This window comes from Salvelinus fontinalis, chromosome 7 (assembly GCF_029448725.1).
Source record: "Salvelinus fontinalis isolate EN_2023a chromosome 7, ASM2944872v1, whole genome shotgun sequence".
NCBI classification, from domain to species: domain Eukaryota; kingdom Metazoa; phylum Chordata; class Actinopteri; order Salmoniformes; family Salmonidae; genus Salvelinus; species Salvelinus fontinalis.
The window spans coordinates 54,234,936-54,253,378 of NC_074671.1; the positions used below are offsets into that span (position 1 = coordinate 54,234,936).

The 18,443-nt window shown below is 42.8% G+C and overlaps 2 protein-coding genes across 4 annotated transcripts; one reads left to right on the plus strand and one right to left on the minus strand.

The window, feature by feature from the left end:
• The first annotated feature begins 4,084 nt into the window (after positions 1–4,084).
• LOC129859711 (uncharacterized) lies at positions 4,085–7,812 on the plus strand. The gene is made up of 3 exons (XM_055929805.1): positions 4,085–4,576; positions 4,904–5,604; positions 5,995–7,812. The coding sequence occupies exons 2-3, from the start codon at positions 5,058–5,060 to the stop codon at positions 6,009–6,011; spliced, it is 564 nt and encodes a 187-aa protein (XP_055785780.1). The 5' UTR covers positions 4,085–4,576; positions 4,904–5,057; the 3' UTR covers positions 6,012–7,812.
• Positions 7,813–10,364: 2,552 nt separating this feature from the next.
• LOC129859710 (transformer-2 protein homolog beta-like) lies at positions 10,365–17,510 on the minus strand. Of its 3 annotated transcripts, none has more exons than XM_055929802.1 (8): positions 17,332–17,510; positions 12,891–13,036; positions 12,220–12,379; positions 11,940–12,128; positions 11,682–11,797; positions 11,400–11,579; positions 11,233–11,306; positions 10,365–11,129 (listed from the first exon to the last, which is right to left on the minus strand). In XM_055929802.1, the coding sequence occupies exons 1-8, from the start codon at positions 17,362–17,364 to the stop codon at positions 11,119–11,121; spliced, it is 909 nt and encodes a 302-aa protein (XP_055785777.1). In that variant the 5' UTR covers positions 17,365–17,510; the 3' UTR covers positions 10,365–11,118. The 3 variants fall into 3 exon arrangements, with proteins under 3 accessions (XP_055785777.1, XP_055785778.1, XP_055785779.1); XM_055929803.1 differs by having other exon boundaries at positions 12,891–13,987; XM_055929804.1 differs by having other exon boundaries at positions 12,891–13,987; positions 16,934–17,510.
• Between the last annotated feature and the right edge of the window lie 933 nt (positions 17,511–18,443).

Below are 18,443 nucleotides of genomic sequence, written 5' to 3' on the forward strand. Positions count from 1 at the left end.
TGGACCTAGTCTTGGCGCTCTGGTACCGCTTGCCGTGTGGTAGCAGAGAGAACAGTTTTTGACTAGGGTGGCTGGAGTCTTTGACAATTTTTAGGGCCTTCCTCTGACACCACCTGGTATAGAGGTCCTGGATGACAGGAAGCTTGGCCCCAGTGATGTACTGGGCCGTTCGCACTACCCTCTGTAGTGCCTTGCGGTCGGAGGCAGAGCAGTTGCCGTACCAGGCAGTGATGCATCCAATCAGGATGCTTTCGATGGTGCAGCTGTAGAACCTTCTGGATCTGAGGACCCATGCCAAATCTTTTCAGTCTCCTGAGGGGGAATATGTTTTGTCGTGCCCGCTTCACGACTGTCATGGTGTGCTTGGACTATGTTAGTTTGTTGGCAATGTGGACACCAAGGAACTTGAAGCTCTCAACCTGCTCCACTGCAGCCCCGTCGATGAGAATGTGGGCGTGCTCGGTCCTCTTTTTCCTGTAGTCCACAATCATCTCCTTAGTCTTGATCACGTTGAGGGATAGGTAGTTATTCTGGCACCACCCGGCCAGGTCTCTGACCTCCCTATAGGCTGTCTCGTTGTTGTTGGTGATCAGGCCTAACACTGTTGTGTCATCAGCAAATGTAATGATGGTGTTGGAGTCGTGCCTGGCCGTGCAGTCATGAGTGAACAGGGAGTACACCGAGGGGCCCCTGTGTTGAGGATCAGCATGGCGGATGTGTTGTTGCCTACCCTTACCACCTGGGGGCGACATCGCAGTCCTGATGTCTACAAGTTATTTTCAGTCATGAGACGGTTGCGGAAACATTATGTACAAAAAGAGTAAATAAATAAGTTACAAACAACGCATATAAACAAACAAAAAAAACAATATGGTTGCGGAGAGTCCCTGTAATCCTAGATTCAGATCATTCGGGCGAGAGAAAAAACATCACCCAGATAGGCCAGTCGTGTGAGAAACTCATCATCGTGCAAGCGGTCAGACAAGTGAAAACTTTAAGCTCGTCTCTCAATTTAAAAGATTTTTTGTCAATACTTTGCCCCTTGAAATGTTGTAAAAGTGTTACATGGTCGCTGCCCATATCATTGCATAGTGCAGAAAATACACAAGAGTTCAGGGGCCTTTCTTTAACAAAGTTAACCATTTTCACTGTAGTGACCAAAATGTCTTTCAAGCTGTCAGGCATTCCCTTGGCAGCAAGAGCCTCTCAGAGGATGCTGCAGTGTACCCAAGTGGTGTCGGAAGCAACTGCTTGCACTTGTGTTACCACTCAACTATGTCTCCCTGTCATGACTTTTGCGCCATCAGTACAGATACCAACATGAGCAGCAGCTACGTTTGGCTACATACCGACCGTTAGTGGAATTCCCGTGAGAGAGTAACGGTTAATGTGATTGGATGTTAATTATTTGACTAGGCTACCTGTATTTGACATTGTGTTGTTATTTCGCTGAACACTAGATGGTTTAATTTAATTTTTGGCAGTGAAACGAGGCTACTCAGGTGAGAGAAAAAAACAAATCTAAATGTAAAGCCCAGTTGGAAAATATAAATGGACTGGTTGAAAATGTGAATCAGATTTTTATTTGACGTACCCCCGAAGGCATTGGGGGTATGCGTACCCCAATTGGGAATACCTGATCTAGGGTATTACGCAAGGTTAAATTGAGTTCCTCAGTTACAGTGGGGAGAACAAGTATTTGATACACTGCCGATTTTGCAGGTTTTCCTACTTACAAAGCATGTAGAGGTCTGTAATTTTTATCATAGGTACACTTCAACTGTGAGAGACGGAATCTAAAACAAAAATCCAGAAAATCACATTGTATGATTTTTAACTAATTCATTTGCATTTTATTGCATGACATAAGTATTTGATCACCTACCAACCAGTAAGAATTCCGGCTCTCACAGACCTGTTCGTTTTTCTTTAAGAAACCCTCCTGTTCTCCACTCATTACCTGTATTAACTGCACCTGTTTGAACTCGTTACCTGTATAAAAGACACCCGTCCACACACTCAATCAAACAGACTCCAACCTCTCCACAATGGCCAAGACCAGGGAGCTGTGTAAGGACATCAGGGATACAATTGTAGACCTGCACAAGGCTGGGATGGGCTACAGGACAATAGGCAAGCAGCTTGGTGAGAAGGCAACAACTGTTGGCGCAATTATTAGAAAATGGAAGAAGTTCAAGATGACGGTCAATCACCCTCGGTCTGGGGCTCCATGCAAGATCTCACCCCGTGGGGCATCAATAATCGTGAGGGATCAGCCCAGAACTACACGGCAGGACCTGGTCAATGACCTGAAGAGAGCTGGGACCACAGTCTCAAAGAAAACCATCAGTAACACACTACGCCGTTATGGATTAAAATCCTGCAGCGCACGCAAGGTCCCCCTGCTCAAGCCAGCGCATGTCCAGGCCCGTCTGAAGTTTGCCAATGACCATCTGGATGATCCAGAGGAGGAATAGGAGAAGTTCATGTGGTCTGATGAGACAGAAATAGAGCTTTTTGGTCTAAACTCCACTCGCCGTGTTTGGAGGAAGAAGAAGGATGAGTACAACCCCAAGAACACCATCCCAACCGTGAAGCATGGAGGTGGAAACATCATTCTTTGGGGATGCTTTTCTGCAAAGGGGACAGGACGACTGCACCGTATTGAGGGGAGGATTGATGGGGCCATGTATCGCGAGATCTTGGCCAACAACCTACTTCCCTCAGTAAGAGTATTGAAGATGGGTCGTGGCTGGGGCTTCCAGCATGACAACGACCTGAAACACACAGCCAGGGCAACTAAGGAGTGGCTCCGTAAGAGGCATCTCAAGGTCCTGGAGTGGCCTAGCCAGTCTCCAGACCTGAACCCAATAGAAACTCTTTGGAGGGAGCTGAAAGTCCGTATTGCCCAGCGACAGCCCCGAAACCTGAAGGATCTGGAGAAGGTCTGTATGGAGGAGTGGACCAAAATCCCTGCTGCAGTGTGTGCAAACCTGGTCAAGAACTACAGGAAACGTATGATCTCTGTAAATGCAAACAAAGGTTTCTGTACCAAATATTAAGTTCTGCTTTTCTGATGTATCAAATACTTATGTCATGCAATAAAATGCAAATTCATTACTTAAAAATCATACAATGCCTAACGATTGCGTCTGAAGCTGGGCTTTCAGCACGGCTATCCTCACCATAAGGCGATCGTTCTCCTGTATATTATGTGTACTGCAATTAAAAGGCATAATGTTAATGTTACTACTTAGCTTCGGCTGGTGGAGTTCGTGTAGAACTATGTCCAGATAAAGCGTCCGGGGTGAAAGAGTTTAATGAAAAAAGTCGAGTGAGGGGGGGGGGAACCGTAAACCGTAAAAAACGTAAAGTTGGCAGGTAGCAAAGTAATGTTAGCAACAAACCGCACAGCAGCACATAAACAAGGCCACAAGATGTGACAGGAAATCATGTGTTTTGGTACACCAGAAGTACATTAATTTCCAATGGAATGCTGCGTTTGCCTAATAGCATTCTGTGTGGTGCATATGTTGGATTTATCGAACGTATGCATCATTGTATGCGTGGAAGCTTGACAGAAATGGTATCCAGATATCCATATGATGCTGCGTACTATTTTGCGCAATGATCAGACCGACAGTGTCATTGGGTTTGGGTACAGCAGAAGTACATTCATTTAAAAGGGAATGCTGTGTTTGCAGCGGTGCGTTCTGTATGTCCAACATAAGCATCAAATTGTATGCATAGACTTGACAGATATAGTAGCAAAAGGTGAATTGTGAACTTTTGTTGCGTACATTCAGTAAAAATGTTTGACTGCAGAATTTATTAAGCAGCATTAATGGAATGTTGCTGTCATCTGATCGAGGCCGCACCTGCTGCTCTAACAGCTAGATCACACCTACAGTGTCATTTGTCCGCAGCATGATCTGGATATGTGTGCAACAAAAGTTCAACATTCACCTTCTGCTACCATTTCTGTCAAGCAGTCGCGCATACAGTTTGATGCCAACGTTCGATAAATGCAACGTATGCCCCACACAGAACGCACTGCAAGGCAATGCTGCAAGGGAAACGCAGCGTTCCATTGGAAATTAATGTACTTCTGTTGTACCAAAATGCTGTCGGTGTGATCGAGGCATAAGCTCCACCCCACTGATAATTGTGCTAGAAAACAGATAGGCAAGTATTCAAGGTGTGTTACACAGAAGAGCAGCACACAGGACAACCAACAATGCACTTTTTACAGGCATTGTCCCTGACGTTTGTGGAGATTGTGTTCAGGGTAAACACTGCCTATGTCGGGTCAAGCGTAAACTACCTAAAAGTCTGTTCTAACGCTTCGAACACACCGACTGTATCATTGCTGCATAACATTTTGCGCAGCTAGGCAACTATACTGATGCAGGTATCTTTTGCAGATGGTAGCATGCGGTTGCACACATAGAGGAGAGAATCATTTTCACAGTATCCTCAAAACCGTGTCTTTTTGAAACGACTGCTGACAGCTACAGGGACATAAACACAAAAAATGCTGCTTGGAGACAAGTGTCCACAATAGTAGGATTGCCAGGTCAGTTTTGTAGTGAGCTTGTGCTAGATGTGGCTAGATAGCTAGCTAGCTAACCTAGCCAATGAGGTGTGTGTGAAAGAAATAGTCATATAAATTATGCTAGTTACTACCCCTGATAACTTTCCCAAATAATAATGTTTGAAAGAGTGTGAGTGTGTATGTCAGATAAATAGTAATAGAAATGGTAGTTACTACTGTACCCCTGATAATTTGGTCAGATGTGTGTGTCTGTCTGTGTGTACAGCAGGTGACATGTCCATGATAGCCATCTAATAACTATAGTTATGCTAGGTAATGGTTTGGCTTATCATGTTCATGTCTATGTAGAAGAAGACTGTAGGAGGATGTGGAGTGGACTCAGGGACAGGTATCAGAGAGAGAGAAGGGCAGAGAAAGAGAAGAAGAGGTCTGGGTCAGCAGCTTCAAGCCAGCAGCCTTGGTGCTTCTGCTACAGTCTTTTCTGGATCCATTTATTGTGCCTATGGCAACGAGTGGCAATTTTACAGCCAGACCCTCTACTACGTCATCCACAAGTGTTGTTGCCACCGGTGCATCAAGACCCTCAACGTCATCGACAAGTGCGACCACCGCCTCCACCGGTGCAGCGAGACCCTCTACAACGTCTACATCATCCACAAGTATGACCAGCATCGGTGCAGCCATGGAAGATGATGAAATGGAGGAATCACCTCTGGATCTAGGACCGCCTGAGATTATTATGAACCTCACAGAAGTGACCACAGAGGACCTCGTTGAACAGGATGTGGCCGAGGAGAGAAACAATGAGGAACAACGTCACACCAGGCATCATCTGAGGTACCAGCCCCCAGATCCACTCAACTCATTTCAGCAGAGGCTCCTCCAAGCCCTCGAGAGGGATGCAGCCCAACCTGATGTTCACAGGAAAAAGGATGAAGAGACCCTCTTTGCCATGAGCCTGGTGCCAACACTGAAGAGGCTGCCTCAGCAAAGAAAAGCAGCAGTCAAGGTTAAAATGTATCAGCTGCTTTTCAATGACAAGTTCAAGGGTACGTTTTTAGCTCTTCTCCACATCACAGGTAGTGTCATAAGTGTTGCGACAGTGAAGTAAAGTAGGTCATTTTTACAGTATACTCATGTAGGCTAATTGGTACTTCAGATTAAAGTATTAATATGAGGCAAATGTATAGCTGTTGTATCAGGGTTAGAAAATATCCTAAAACAGTTTGCTGTCTAAATATTTGCCTGTCATATTCATCGTTTGATCTGAAATACAAATTCCATGAGTAAACAGCAAGTATTACCAACTTTACCACACTATTCCAATATTTATGCCACTAACTACACTATACAAGCAGTATTTAGTTAACATAAATCTCACCTTTTATGGTGTTATATTATGTTAAGCTTGTATGTGTTGTTTTTCTCTTCCCTTCCAGAGATGGAGTCAATTTAGCCGAGCAGCTCAAAGGAAGGACAGGAAGAGGAGTTGTCTGGTTTCTGTTTTGACCTCCCTCATTGTATCTTTCTTTTCACACACGTCAGTTCCGTTTAAATTGCCAATTCATGAAGTAATTTATTTATAAAATCTTAGGATAGCATTCATTATTAGTGTTACATAGATTTCTGAATTGACAGAATTGAAACTCATACACCGGAGAATTCAGATGCTCTTGTTGGTCTCTAACAAGACTAAAGGTGAATATATTTATTTCATTTAAAACCACTTGAAAACCAGGGTGTTGAAACTTTTTGTGAAGTTATGTTCCATCGACTGGTCCATGACGTCCATGGGCCATTTGTTTAGCTGTGTTATGGCTACATATTATTTTCTTTTTTTCAGAGACGGACACACACCTTTCCTCCACTCCTCTGTACCTCAGATCTCCAGTGCCCTGCCCTCTTTCTCTTTATGGCCATGTCTGAAGTTCCCCTACTACGTCTAGGCTTTGAGTAGTGCCTGAATCTGTCTGCAGTTGTGCCAAAAATACATGCTCTTGTTCTCTTACAGATTACAGGCTACACATTATTTATTTATTTTTTTACACGCACATACACACACCTCTTTCAACAGTTTTATGTTTTTAAAATTTTTACAACACACATACCTGTCATGTTCTTTCCTGTACTTGAATACTTATTAAATTATAACGTTTTCATAGTCAGTTGTTTCATTTGTTTATTAATTTTTCATTTACACTTAATCTGCTTATTTCTTCCCTACACCTTTGCAGATCTAAGACAAGATAAAAGTAAAAACCTAATTCGTTTTTTTCCACCTGTATTTTGTCAGGCCAGTGAACATGGTGGTAAACTGTACTATTTGTATGGACCCTAGGTTACCCTTTCCCTTTCTTATCATACTAACTGTATGTCGTATAACCTTAATTAGTGCTCCCGCTCACCTGATGTACCATGCCAGGTGTGTATAACACTGACGTTAATGGGAGAGGGAAGGGGTTGTTTTAAGGTGTGGTCTTTACTCCCAAAGTTCACTTAAATATAACTCCAAATGAAGAGAGACAATGATGCATAAAGTCAAAAATGCAATTTTATGGACAACGGTGGATGGTTCTTAAAATAACCTTTGTGTTAGGGGGCTCTTAAAAGAGCAGTTTCACTCCACGGCATACTGCCATGGGACTTCACCTGCTGGCGATGAGAAGTAGGTGGTCAGCTTCTCCCTCACCTGGAGTGCCTGTCTGGGGGCGTTGTTGGCACCTGCCCTGGTGACATCAGGTATGTGACCATTTGGCGTGCCCATCTCCATCTGGAGCGGTCCCTGGAATGACCTCCGCAGGTAGTTATAGAGAACACATGTGGCCTTCACGCAGGCATCGAAATTTGAGGGGCTGAGACCAAGCACTCTCCGATACATTCTCCTCCAGGCTTCCAGAATCCCAAAGGGCGCATTCAATAACTAACCTTGCCCTGGACATTCGTTTGTTAAAGATCCTTACAGGCTTTGGCAATGGCAGCTGGGGTCCAGCGTAGGGCCTCATGAGGTTGGGTCTCAAAGGGAAGGCCTCGTCGCCGACGAAGATGTGGGGAACAGGTCCCAGGTCTTCAGCCCCAGGGAGTAATGCAGGTGGTGGAATCTCCAGGGTGCCATCCTGAAGTGCCTGGCCGAAGGCAGAGTCCCGGAGGGTCCCGCCATCACTTCCCTTGCCGTAAGCACCAACATCGACAACACGGAAACAGTAGATGGCATCTACTACAGCCAAGAGTACAACTGAATATGAACCCTTGTAGCTGTAGAATTGCAAACTCGAGCACCGTGGAGCCTGGATTCCTACATGTTTCCCGTCAATGGAGCCAAGACAATTGGGGAAACTCCACCTCTCCAGGAACTCGGCAGCAATGGCCCTCCAGTCTTCCTTGGGGACAGGCATGTATTCACCAACCAGACAGTCCCAAATGGCTTGTGCCACAGAGGGGACAATGCCTGCCACCGTGGACCGTTCAACTCGGAAGCTGAATCCCATGTTCCTGTAGGAGTCCCGTCGCCAAGAATCTGAAATATAATTAAAAATAATGATCAATACTGTGTCTAACTTGAATTCCACCCATGTATTCTGTCTACTCATATAGCTACCTCATTACTGTTTATTATGCTCTACTAATTATATTGTAATACTCATCAAACATAAACATATTTAGGGTGTTTTTTACTCACTTTTTGTCTCTCCCACAACGTTATTCCTCTCCTACAGCTTCCATCACAAATACATGCACATGGTCAATTATGCAAATTAGGTGATGGCTGTCCTAAAAGTCACTAAATTACATCAATAGCTACTTTCCTTACTGAGGAGTTGGCAACACTGCCTGGCTCCAACCATCTGGAGCAGGTGATCAAACTGTCTCCGGTCCAGACGAAAGTAACTTCAGAATTCCTCTCCAAACAGTCGAAGCTCTTGAATGAGACGGTGGAACTCCCATGGCTGTTTTCTGGACTTGAACCATCTCTGGACCCACACAGACCTGCGCTTTCGGCGGGGCTGGTCCCGGCCCAACAGCGCGATCAAGACCACCTTCCTCAACGTTGGTCTCATTGTTGAAAGAGCCTACTCTGCTCTCTAGACTATTTATTATTGCATTTCGCTCCAAAACTGCATTTGAGGGAAATTATATTATAGTCTCACAATTCATTTGTGGATGTCATCGAATAAATAATATACTTGGCAAATAAATGAATAAAACATGTAAAGAAATTCTACAGTTAAACTGTTTTTATGTTATCCGACATTTTTTTACTGGATATGTGTGCAACAAAAATTCAACAATCACATTTGGATATTTTCTGTCAAGTCTACGCATACAATTTGATGCATACGTTCGAAAAATTAAACTTATGCACCACACAGAACGCACTGCAACTGCCTTCTGCAACACAAACGCAGCGTTCCATTGGAAATTAATGTACTTCTGGTGTATCAAAACGCAATGACAGTCGATGTGTTCGATGCGTAATGCGCTGCTCTTTAACGGGCATTGGATTGAATCCAGTTCTTTTAGGCAGCGATTCAATCCAAATGAGCGCTGTAGAGCAGCTAGTCAAAGTTGACTTGGAGGTATTTTATGATTGAGCCGACATGTGCAGTGTTTCCTGAATTCAATATATGCAAACATTGGGGAAAATGCCTGTAAAAGCTGCATTGTTGGCTGTCCAGTGTGCTGCACTATGAATTTAATCCAGGCCTTAGAACACCCTCCCCACCAGGATTTGAACCAGGGACCTACCACATGGAAAGGTCTATGTCCTCCATTCACCATCCTACTTCCACAGAGAGGTTTCTTGATTTCACTCATCTATACACCAATCACTAAGCTTTGCCCACTGATTGTTAGGAAGAAATCGCCAACGTGATTCAAACCAGTAACCCGCTGCGTGGCAACCTGATTCTGGGTGTACACATTTTGCAGCTAGGGGCAGCACGGTTCTTGACGGAATTGGCACTCAAGTCGTATACACTAAATGGCCCTGTCAGTACAGATTAAGGATTTAAATTTGACAGTTTGCTACAGCAGGAAAGTAATCCTGCAATAACAGGAAATGTGAATTATAATTAAGACATTTTTGTAGGGGTTGATACATTTTTCATGAGGGAAAATCAAGTCTGACATTTCAAAGTGGAAATTACAAACTTCAGAAGCCTTTTTAAACTTCAAATACACCAAGTTTAAAATTTCCTGCAAAAGGGTGATCAAATTAAGAACCTACATCTGTACAGCGATTAGATCTTAAACTCCACTATTGCTGTTTAAGTAGCTTAGACATCTTGTAGACATCCTGGACCCAGTCACTGTAAGCGCCTATTGAGCAAACTTTCATCCAACCAATTACATTAGAACAAAGGCAGCGCTTCTTCGAGGAAGGGGATAACTAGTCAGTTTCACAACTGAATGCATTCAATCGAAACACCTTCAGCATTTAACCCGACCTCTCTGAATCAGAGGTGCTGGTGGCTGCCTTCACGTCATCAGCTCCCGGGGAGCAGTTGTTGTTGGGGTTACCTGCCTATGTCATACCACTTATATAATAATGGGATGCAATGCAAACATGGTCATAAGAAAAATAAGATCAAGGATCTCAATACCTCCCTTTTTCCTTTGCTGGGGTCCTGGGGACCATAAATGTTTAGGATGATGGTATTATATTTATCTTAGCTTTTTAATTGTTTATGTTTGTAACAAGACCCTTCTCTGTTTACCAATTCCTATAGCCTTACATTTTCTTCACATAATGTTCACCAGTTTGCCACACACCAAGTACAGGATACATGAAGTAAGTATTGACAGACAAAACTTGAAAAGATGCAGTTTTATTATTGCTTGGAATCCTGCAGACTTAAAATCATGGTACACCCATACACACAGCACTGAACTAGGGTAGAGCTTCTAGCTCTTGGCTCTTCTCCCGAACATACAGCAGGAAGAAGTTACCCCCTAACCACTGATAAAGGGTAAGATATTTTTTCATCAACCTAAAGGTTAAGGTTAGGATTGGGGGTAAGGTAATCAGATCCTAGAGCTGCATTTACCTTGAGCCCTCTCCCCTAGAGCCTATCGTGCACTAAATGTCACTGAACTTCAACACATCTACCCATTAAAAAGGAGCCTGGTGATACAAAATACAGATCAGATGGATTAAACAGGGTTCTCCCCAAAGAATGTAAGAGGGGTGCTGCGCCACCTTGAGGACTGGCTGCACCACTATGTAGAAAACAACCCAACCAAAATGTGCTCTAGATTGCAGGAAATGGGAATTACAGGTGTTCGCTGTACTCAGCAGCACCACCATTTTAAAAAATCCTGGGGAGAACCCTTGATTAACAAATCGACAGCTTCTCTAAACACAACGGGCAAGACTGACAGAAATAAGCTCATGTACAGAAATCCACCTACTGAATAAATGTAACAAAAATAAACAAAAAATATGACTGTTTATCAAGTTCACAATTACATCCTTTACCATTTCCCTAACTTCCCCAGATATGCACCCCACCCCACCCCTGGCCCTAACCCCACAAAGTATCATCTTGCTCCTCTTCTCCCTCTGCTCAGTAGTGGCCTGTGGAGACAGGAGGGAGACATTTAGACATTGAGGCCCCAACCGCTGCGCCACTAGCCGTCAAGTTAACCATGTTAAGCGGTGCAAAGTCTGGTTGACTTACGTGGGGAGTAAGATCGCGAGCGTGAGCGAGATCGGTAGGCCCCTCGACTGTAGTACGGGGACGGAGACCTGCGCCTGGAGAGACAACACACAATAAGCATCCACCAACCAACTGCCCCAGTCCTGCTTAGCAACCACTAACTATAAAATCCAGGCCAGGTGTCTCACCTGTAGGACCTGTAGCACTCTCGGTCGTCATAGCGATCGTAGCTGCGGTCATAGCCTTTGTCGTAACCACGTTCACCGCCGCGGTCGTAATCCTTCGAGCTACGGCGAGATGAGCTTGAGCTGGGGCCGCCACTTCCTCCTCCTCCTCCTCCACCGCTGCTGCTGCTGCCGCTGCCACCACTGGAAAACACACACGGTTAGAGGATTCACTGAATGTACAACATGTGTGTGCATCACGTGGGCCATCCCAGATGCGTGAGTCTAAGAAAGACGGTCACTCACTATGTGGGCCGTCCCATATATATCCCAGGGGTAGGAGTGTGTGGTCGTTTGGTGATGGAGAAATCGACCCTGATCCTCCGTCCATCCAACTCCATTCCATTAGCTCTGTCCTTAGCCTGAAACAGAGAGGGAGGGTGGAGGAGTGGAACAAAGATGTTTAGAGAAGAGTACTCCCCTTCAACACCATGCTCACTCAAGTTCCGATTCTTCTCTGTTCTTCCCCTGCAATATCCCCTTCCTCCCTCCATGCCTTCCTACCTCATTGGCGTCCTCTCGGACTTCGAAGTAGACGAAGGCGAAGCCGCGGGAGCGTCGTGACTGCTGGTCGTAGACGATGCTGACGTCAGCCAGGGGGCCGTACTTGGAGAACACGTCTCTCAGATCTCTCTCTGTGGTGTACAGGCTCAGACCAAACACACCCAGGCAGCAGTTCGGGTCCGGGTTGGCCTATAGAGAAGGATTGTGAGAAGGATAGAGGTTGTGTGTGGGGTTTGCCTAAGAGAGTCTCGTCTCCAGAGGGGTGTGTGTGTGTGTGTACCCGGTTGCCAATGTGCCTGCGGCGGTTGGACATGGGTGAGTGGCTGTGGCTCCGACGGCGGCGATATTCCCCGCTTCGGGATCGGCTACGGGAACGGCGGCGGTGGGAACGGGAGCGAGAGCGGGAATAATGCCTGCGGGAGCTTCTGTGGGAACGAGACCTGGGGAAAATAAAATAAAGGACATGTTAAGAACATTTAAAGCAGGGTTTCTAACTGCTGGCTGATTTTATTTGGCCACCCCAAGTAAAAATAAAAGTGTTTGTTATTATTTAAAAAAATTCAACATAAGACTGTAAAAACACCAGCGCCAAGTGATTTTAATTTTGGAAATCTGTTCCAAAGTATTCCCACGCATAATAGAGATGTATACGTGATCGTATAGAAATATATAATCTCTGTTTGGACTTCTTACGGTCAATTTGCAGTCTACAAATGATTTGTAATTATGTTCCGGCCCCCTGACCATCCGCTCAAAAAAGAAAAGCCCACGGCAGAATCTAGTTGATGGTCCCTGATTTAAAGAGTTTAGAAACAAAAACATGAATAATGCCATAACACAAAAACAACACAAGCTCTATGTGGACCTGAACAAAAATACACACATGTTACCCAGCACCTCCTAAAAGTGTCACCACAAAACCCAAAGCCTCCTTGGAGCTGGGGTTCTTACCTGGACTTGGAGCGAGATCGGGAATGAGACTTAGACCTGGAGTGTCTGGAGCCATCTTTGGAGCGGGCTGGGGAATGGGCCGGGGAGCGGCTGGCAGACTTCCCAGAAGCCCTTGGGCTCACACTCCTGGAAGCGGACCGCGAGTCCTGAACAGGCCAGATACACATAAACACAGTTCAGAATCAGAACACAGAAACGGTCAGGATAGAGAGAGAGGAGGTACAGAAGGAACCTCGCTCAAACCTGCTACAGGCCCCTCATATATTTCAGCTCCAGTAGTGTAAGATTTCTTTTTTTTTTTTAACATTTCATTAACAACAGGTATTTGTTGTAACTAGATCTGCCTGTTACAGGCGACCAGAGGAAATCATATAGGCTTAAAGTAGGTGTTAATCTAGTTTAATCTTAACACAGTTCTATGATGAGCGGATTGTTCTCTTACACTCTAGACAGCGTAGCAGAGTTTAACCTTGCGTTTTGAGGACTAGGTAATGTGTCTGAGATGGAGGAACAGTTGGCATGCATGCTTAAGAAGTGTTTCTCACGCCATCCCTCAGGGAGACCCCAACTGTTGCACATTTCCGTTTTAGTACACCTGATTCAATTTGAGAAAGAGCTTGAGATTTTGTTGAATCAGGTGTACCAGTGGTGGAAGAGAACAAACAGGTGTAATGACTGGGGGTCCTTGAGGGATGGCTTGGAAAACACTGCTTTAGAAAACAGAAGGAGAGAGGGAGAAATAGGATTGTAGTAATAACATAGCAGGCTATAGGGAATTAACCATACCCCCGAACACTTCTCATAACTTCATCACTTCTTTAACTTCATAACTTCAAAACAACCATCTCTTTTCTTCTTTCTTCCGTTTCACACCATTTCTGACTTCATTTTTCTCTCCTCTTCCCCCACTTCCTTCCTCCCATTTGATTTCTGCCATTACATCACTCTACCAGTGGACAGCGTGGCCGCTCGCTTCTGCCAGCTTCATTTTACATTAGCATGCATCAACACCATCAGCTTCATCAAATATGCCCTTTAACAACTTCAAACTTCATATCTGAAACTTCTTCCGCCATTTTGCTTCTTCCCAACTCAACCTTAACGAAAAACAGACAAGGATGATAAAAAGGGTTGGTTTTTTAAAATTTTTATAAGAGCTACAGAGGTCAAAATGTGCAAAAACCAGGCTCGTAACACTCAAATCAGACTAAATAAGTTGTCTCACCTGAAAAGCATTAAATCAAAGCAATGTTAAGGAAATATGTATATTGATTTCTCTGAAATGCACAACATCAGAATATGATGAATGAAGACTTGAAAAGTTATCAAATTATGGTGTTCTTTAATCCTAGTCCGAGGGTCACACAAGGAGTGCAGGCTTTTGTTCCAGCCAGTACTAGCACATCTGGTTTATCAAGCCCTTGGACCAAGATTGAAGAACTGCTATAATAAATCTGAGTAAGGGTTTAAAGTAAATTAGCTACTCCCTTCAATGCTCCACTCAGTATAACATTTGTTTATGTGTGATTTAAAACAAAAATGGCTTTTGCAGGACCATTACAGTGCAACTAAATATAGGACTAACAACTTTAGAAGACAGTACTCTCACATGGGTGGTGCCATGTGGAAGAGCTTGATACATTGTAACTGACTAATAAATAGCTAGAGTTTATGCCGGATAATGTGATATAACCAAAGATTGTTGATGTCCATTACTGGTCAATAGAGAAATGCCCCATACAAACCGCCGCCATAGGTTTTTCAACGAACCTGTTCTTGGTGATACTTTTTCACTGAATCGAGAACAAAGAAAGTACCTTTAAAAAATCTGTTTCAAATTGCCGGCGGCTCTACAAAAACCAGCGAAAACTAAAGATAGTAAATCCATGTTCTGTACCGCGCAAGATGGTTCCTCGCCAGCTTAGCTGCCACATATCTAGGATTTCCCAGCATCTTTTCAGAAACTAGTAGTTTCTATGCAACGCGGCCATGTGTAGAAGTAGATGACAGCGCATTATATTGTGCGACCAAAACAAAGAACTACACACATGCTAGAAGCATATCCCACTCCATACAAAACATGGATTTAGATTTTTCTGAATGTGTGTTTTTGTAGAACCATCTGCAACTGACATTTCTAAGATACTTTTTTCGTTCTCGAGTTGGTGGAAAAAGTATTGCCAAGAACAGGTCAGTTGAAAAATCTATGGTGGCAGTTTGTATGCACACACTTCAACAGGGCAGAAGTCCGTGTTGTTGAGATTCTGGATGGCCATTGGTCAGATTGCTAGCAACAATAAAAAGATGCTGCCATGTGGGGAATTGTAGGTTGTCATTGCTACCATGTCTTGTTTTAACTCATGTCACGCCTACGCTAATATGGCTAAAATTCCCTAGCTAACCAACAACTGTAACGATGCATGAGAGACAAGTGCTCATTGTGCAAATATATTTATGTTTTCAATAAACAGTGGAGACGAAATATAGTTCAGATGTTGTCAACAATCTATAGGCTGGTTTATACTTTGTCTATCAACATGTCTTTAGACAATTTGAATACGAAGAGTGTCGCTAGTCAAAACACTTAATTTATACCCCGTAGACATAGCAGCGCGAAGATATTGTATATTTCAAAAAAATATATACAATTTGCCCTTGCTACAGCGGTCCGCCAATACAGTACTAGTAAAGGCCTAGTGCACTACTTCTGTGGAAAAAATCTCTCTCATATATAAAAATATATATATATAAAAAAAGACAGATTAATAAATTTGAACTTTGACCCCGTGGCTGCCGTTGTCATGGTTACCCGACAGAGCACAAATTCTTAAACTCTCCAGTAGAATGACCTGCTTTTATTTCGTCACACTCACAACCGTAAGCTATTTTCTGTAATTCTCTCGCAATTAATTTGTAAATAATTATCTTGTTTATTTTCTTGTAATAATGTAGGGTGTTCACTCACTGCTCTAGAATGAAGTGAAATAGAGAAATTCAAGAGAGTGCTACTAAAGTAATGTCTAAATGTAGTTTCCTGTCATTATGAATCACATTCAACTAATCAGATTGTTCTCTACAATATATATATAGACCCAATCGACGTTTAAAGATAGTGCCATTCTGCCTACAGCGCAGTGACAGCGTTCTATTGAGCAGCGACCACTTTTTGACCATGGCCATAATGACATTCTATTCACTCTAATCATTCTAATTTCTCTGAGTAAATAGTCTAACTTGTGAATGATATGGTAGAAACAGTTTGAACTATTGAATCAATTCTCTATTGAATACATCTCTTTTTTATAAACATTGAATAAGATCATTTTATGGGTGTACACCCTAAGTAATGAATATAAATGAGCTTTATTTAAGACATTGTCAGCTATGATATGGTCGTTATTTGAACTGGCTAGCCAGCTAGAAACGAACAAAAACATTGTTTATAAAGTTAATTTTAGCTGCCTGGTTTGCCAGATTGAAATATACTGTATTACATTTTTAAACAGATGGGTTTATTGGTGTTAAAATACGGCAGTTATGCTATTTTGGACCACAAGGCAGCCTGTCATTTTTGTGTTTGTTGTCATGAAGCCTGCCATGTTTGCATTTCTACTTTTTCATAACAACAAAATTGATGTCAGACAACAATCGGATTTTCATTATGTCACTGCAACAACTTGTCTACATGCATGACGATAGACCAACTGTAAACCAGCCTTAAAATTAAGCCAACCCCTTCTATTTCGCCCCATAGTTGCGCACGCGTCAGTTTTGTCGCAAAACAACCACCCGTCTATTGGTGTCTATGTGAAACACCCAGTTAAGTCGACCGGCACTGACTTTTTTTCCCCCCCTTATGGTAAACGGCACGAGTGAACCATCTTCATTTATCCACCATTTTTCGTTATGTCACATTATCTGGCGTGCAATCTGTAATTAGCTAAGTGACTGCAGCAGTAAGTGATGACGAAGTTTAACATTCTAGCCGTAAACCACTTCGCTAGTTAGCTACTAATCTATAGTTAGTTATATATTGCATTCACCTGCAACGATGAGTAAATGTACATTGGTAACTGTTTCTCGCCAGCAGTTTCAGTAGACTCGTTAATTCAAAATGTAACGTTACTTGAGGTGAATTAGCTAACGTTAAAACAGCTGCAAACCACTTGGACTGATTGGACTAACATATGCTAGCGTTAAGTTGCAAGATACACTGAATAAAAAGACACCAATGTTAACATAAATGAGTAACTGGACATTAAATTAGAAAATATAAACGGTACAAAATCCATACAGTCGATGCAAATCAATGCTATTAACTACATCATGGTTGTGCTAACTATCGTTAGCCGCCTAGCTAGGCTAGGGCAAAATGGCGTCGTTGTCTGCTCATTTTAGGGCAAGAATAGATCTTCGGTAGTTCGTGGTTGATTATACGCACCCGCTCGCCAAAATCCTTTTCGTTGTCGCTCATTTCTTGTCGATAGAAACTTAAACGATATATAATTAACTGGTTTATTATAGTTTACTAATATGTTATCAAGTGAAGCGAAACACTGCTACTCGCCTCCGTTTCTTTAGCGCCGCATTCACTGACGCATGAGTAAGATAAAAGCGGATGTGACGCTTGAACAACCACAGTGAGTAGACGGGAAAGTCTAAACCATGCAAATTTTTTAAAATATCATACGTTTTGCAAATTCGTAATCGATTGTAGGTTTCACAAATTCGTAAGATAATGTACGTTTTGCAAATTCCTAACATATAAAACGAATTGTAATTTGTAACATATCATTGATGGACATCCACAAATTAGTACATAAAATGCGAAATCTCAGATTTATCTCGGATTTATGTACAGAATGGTGCGAAGTCCTCTGAGACCAGGTTGGTTTATTACATTTCCAAATGACTCTTATTGCTGTCTCCCTTGCCCAAATCAGTTACTGTTATATTGTTACACGTAGTCTCTGACATTGCTAATTCTGATCTTTCTTAATTTCAACTTTTTTTTGGGGGGGGGGGGTTATGTGTATTGTTTTTTTTTATTATTATTGCTAGGTATTAGGCCTACTGCCCTGTTGGAGCTAGAAACGCAAGCATTTCGCTGCACCTGCGATAACATCTGCAAATCTGTGTGTACCCAACCAATAAAATTTGATTTGATAAAAAATATATATATATTTTTTTTTTAAAGGAAAGTCTAAACCAGAAAACACAAAACAGACAACATAAATACATAAGACATGTAAAAAAAAATCAGATGAGGACATATATACATTTTTAACACGTAGGTCAACACATTGCACATAAACATGTTGCTGTTGGATAAAAATTGTTATCTGTAATGATGCAGGCCTATTGACTGTGCATCATGTTACGGAGTTCTAATGTGGGATCGTTAATGGTATTCATTGCTCTGCTTTGAACATGTCAATAAAAGGAATAGCCTAATGAGCAAATAAAAAATAAAAATATATAAACCAGATAGAAAGAGTAGCCTAATTTGGCGGAAAACCGGTCTCCCTCCAAAAGGTGGCGTTTTTTTCGTTG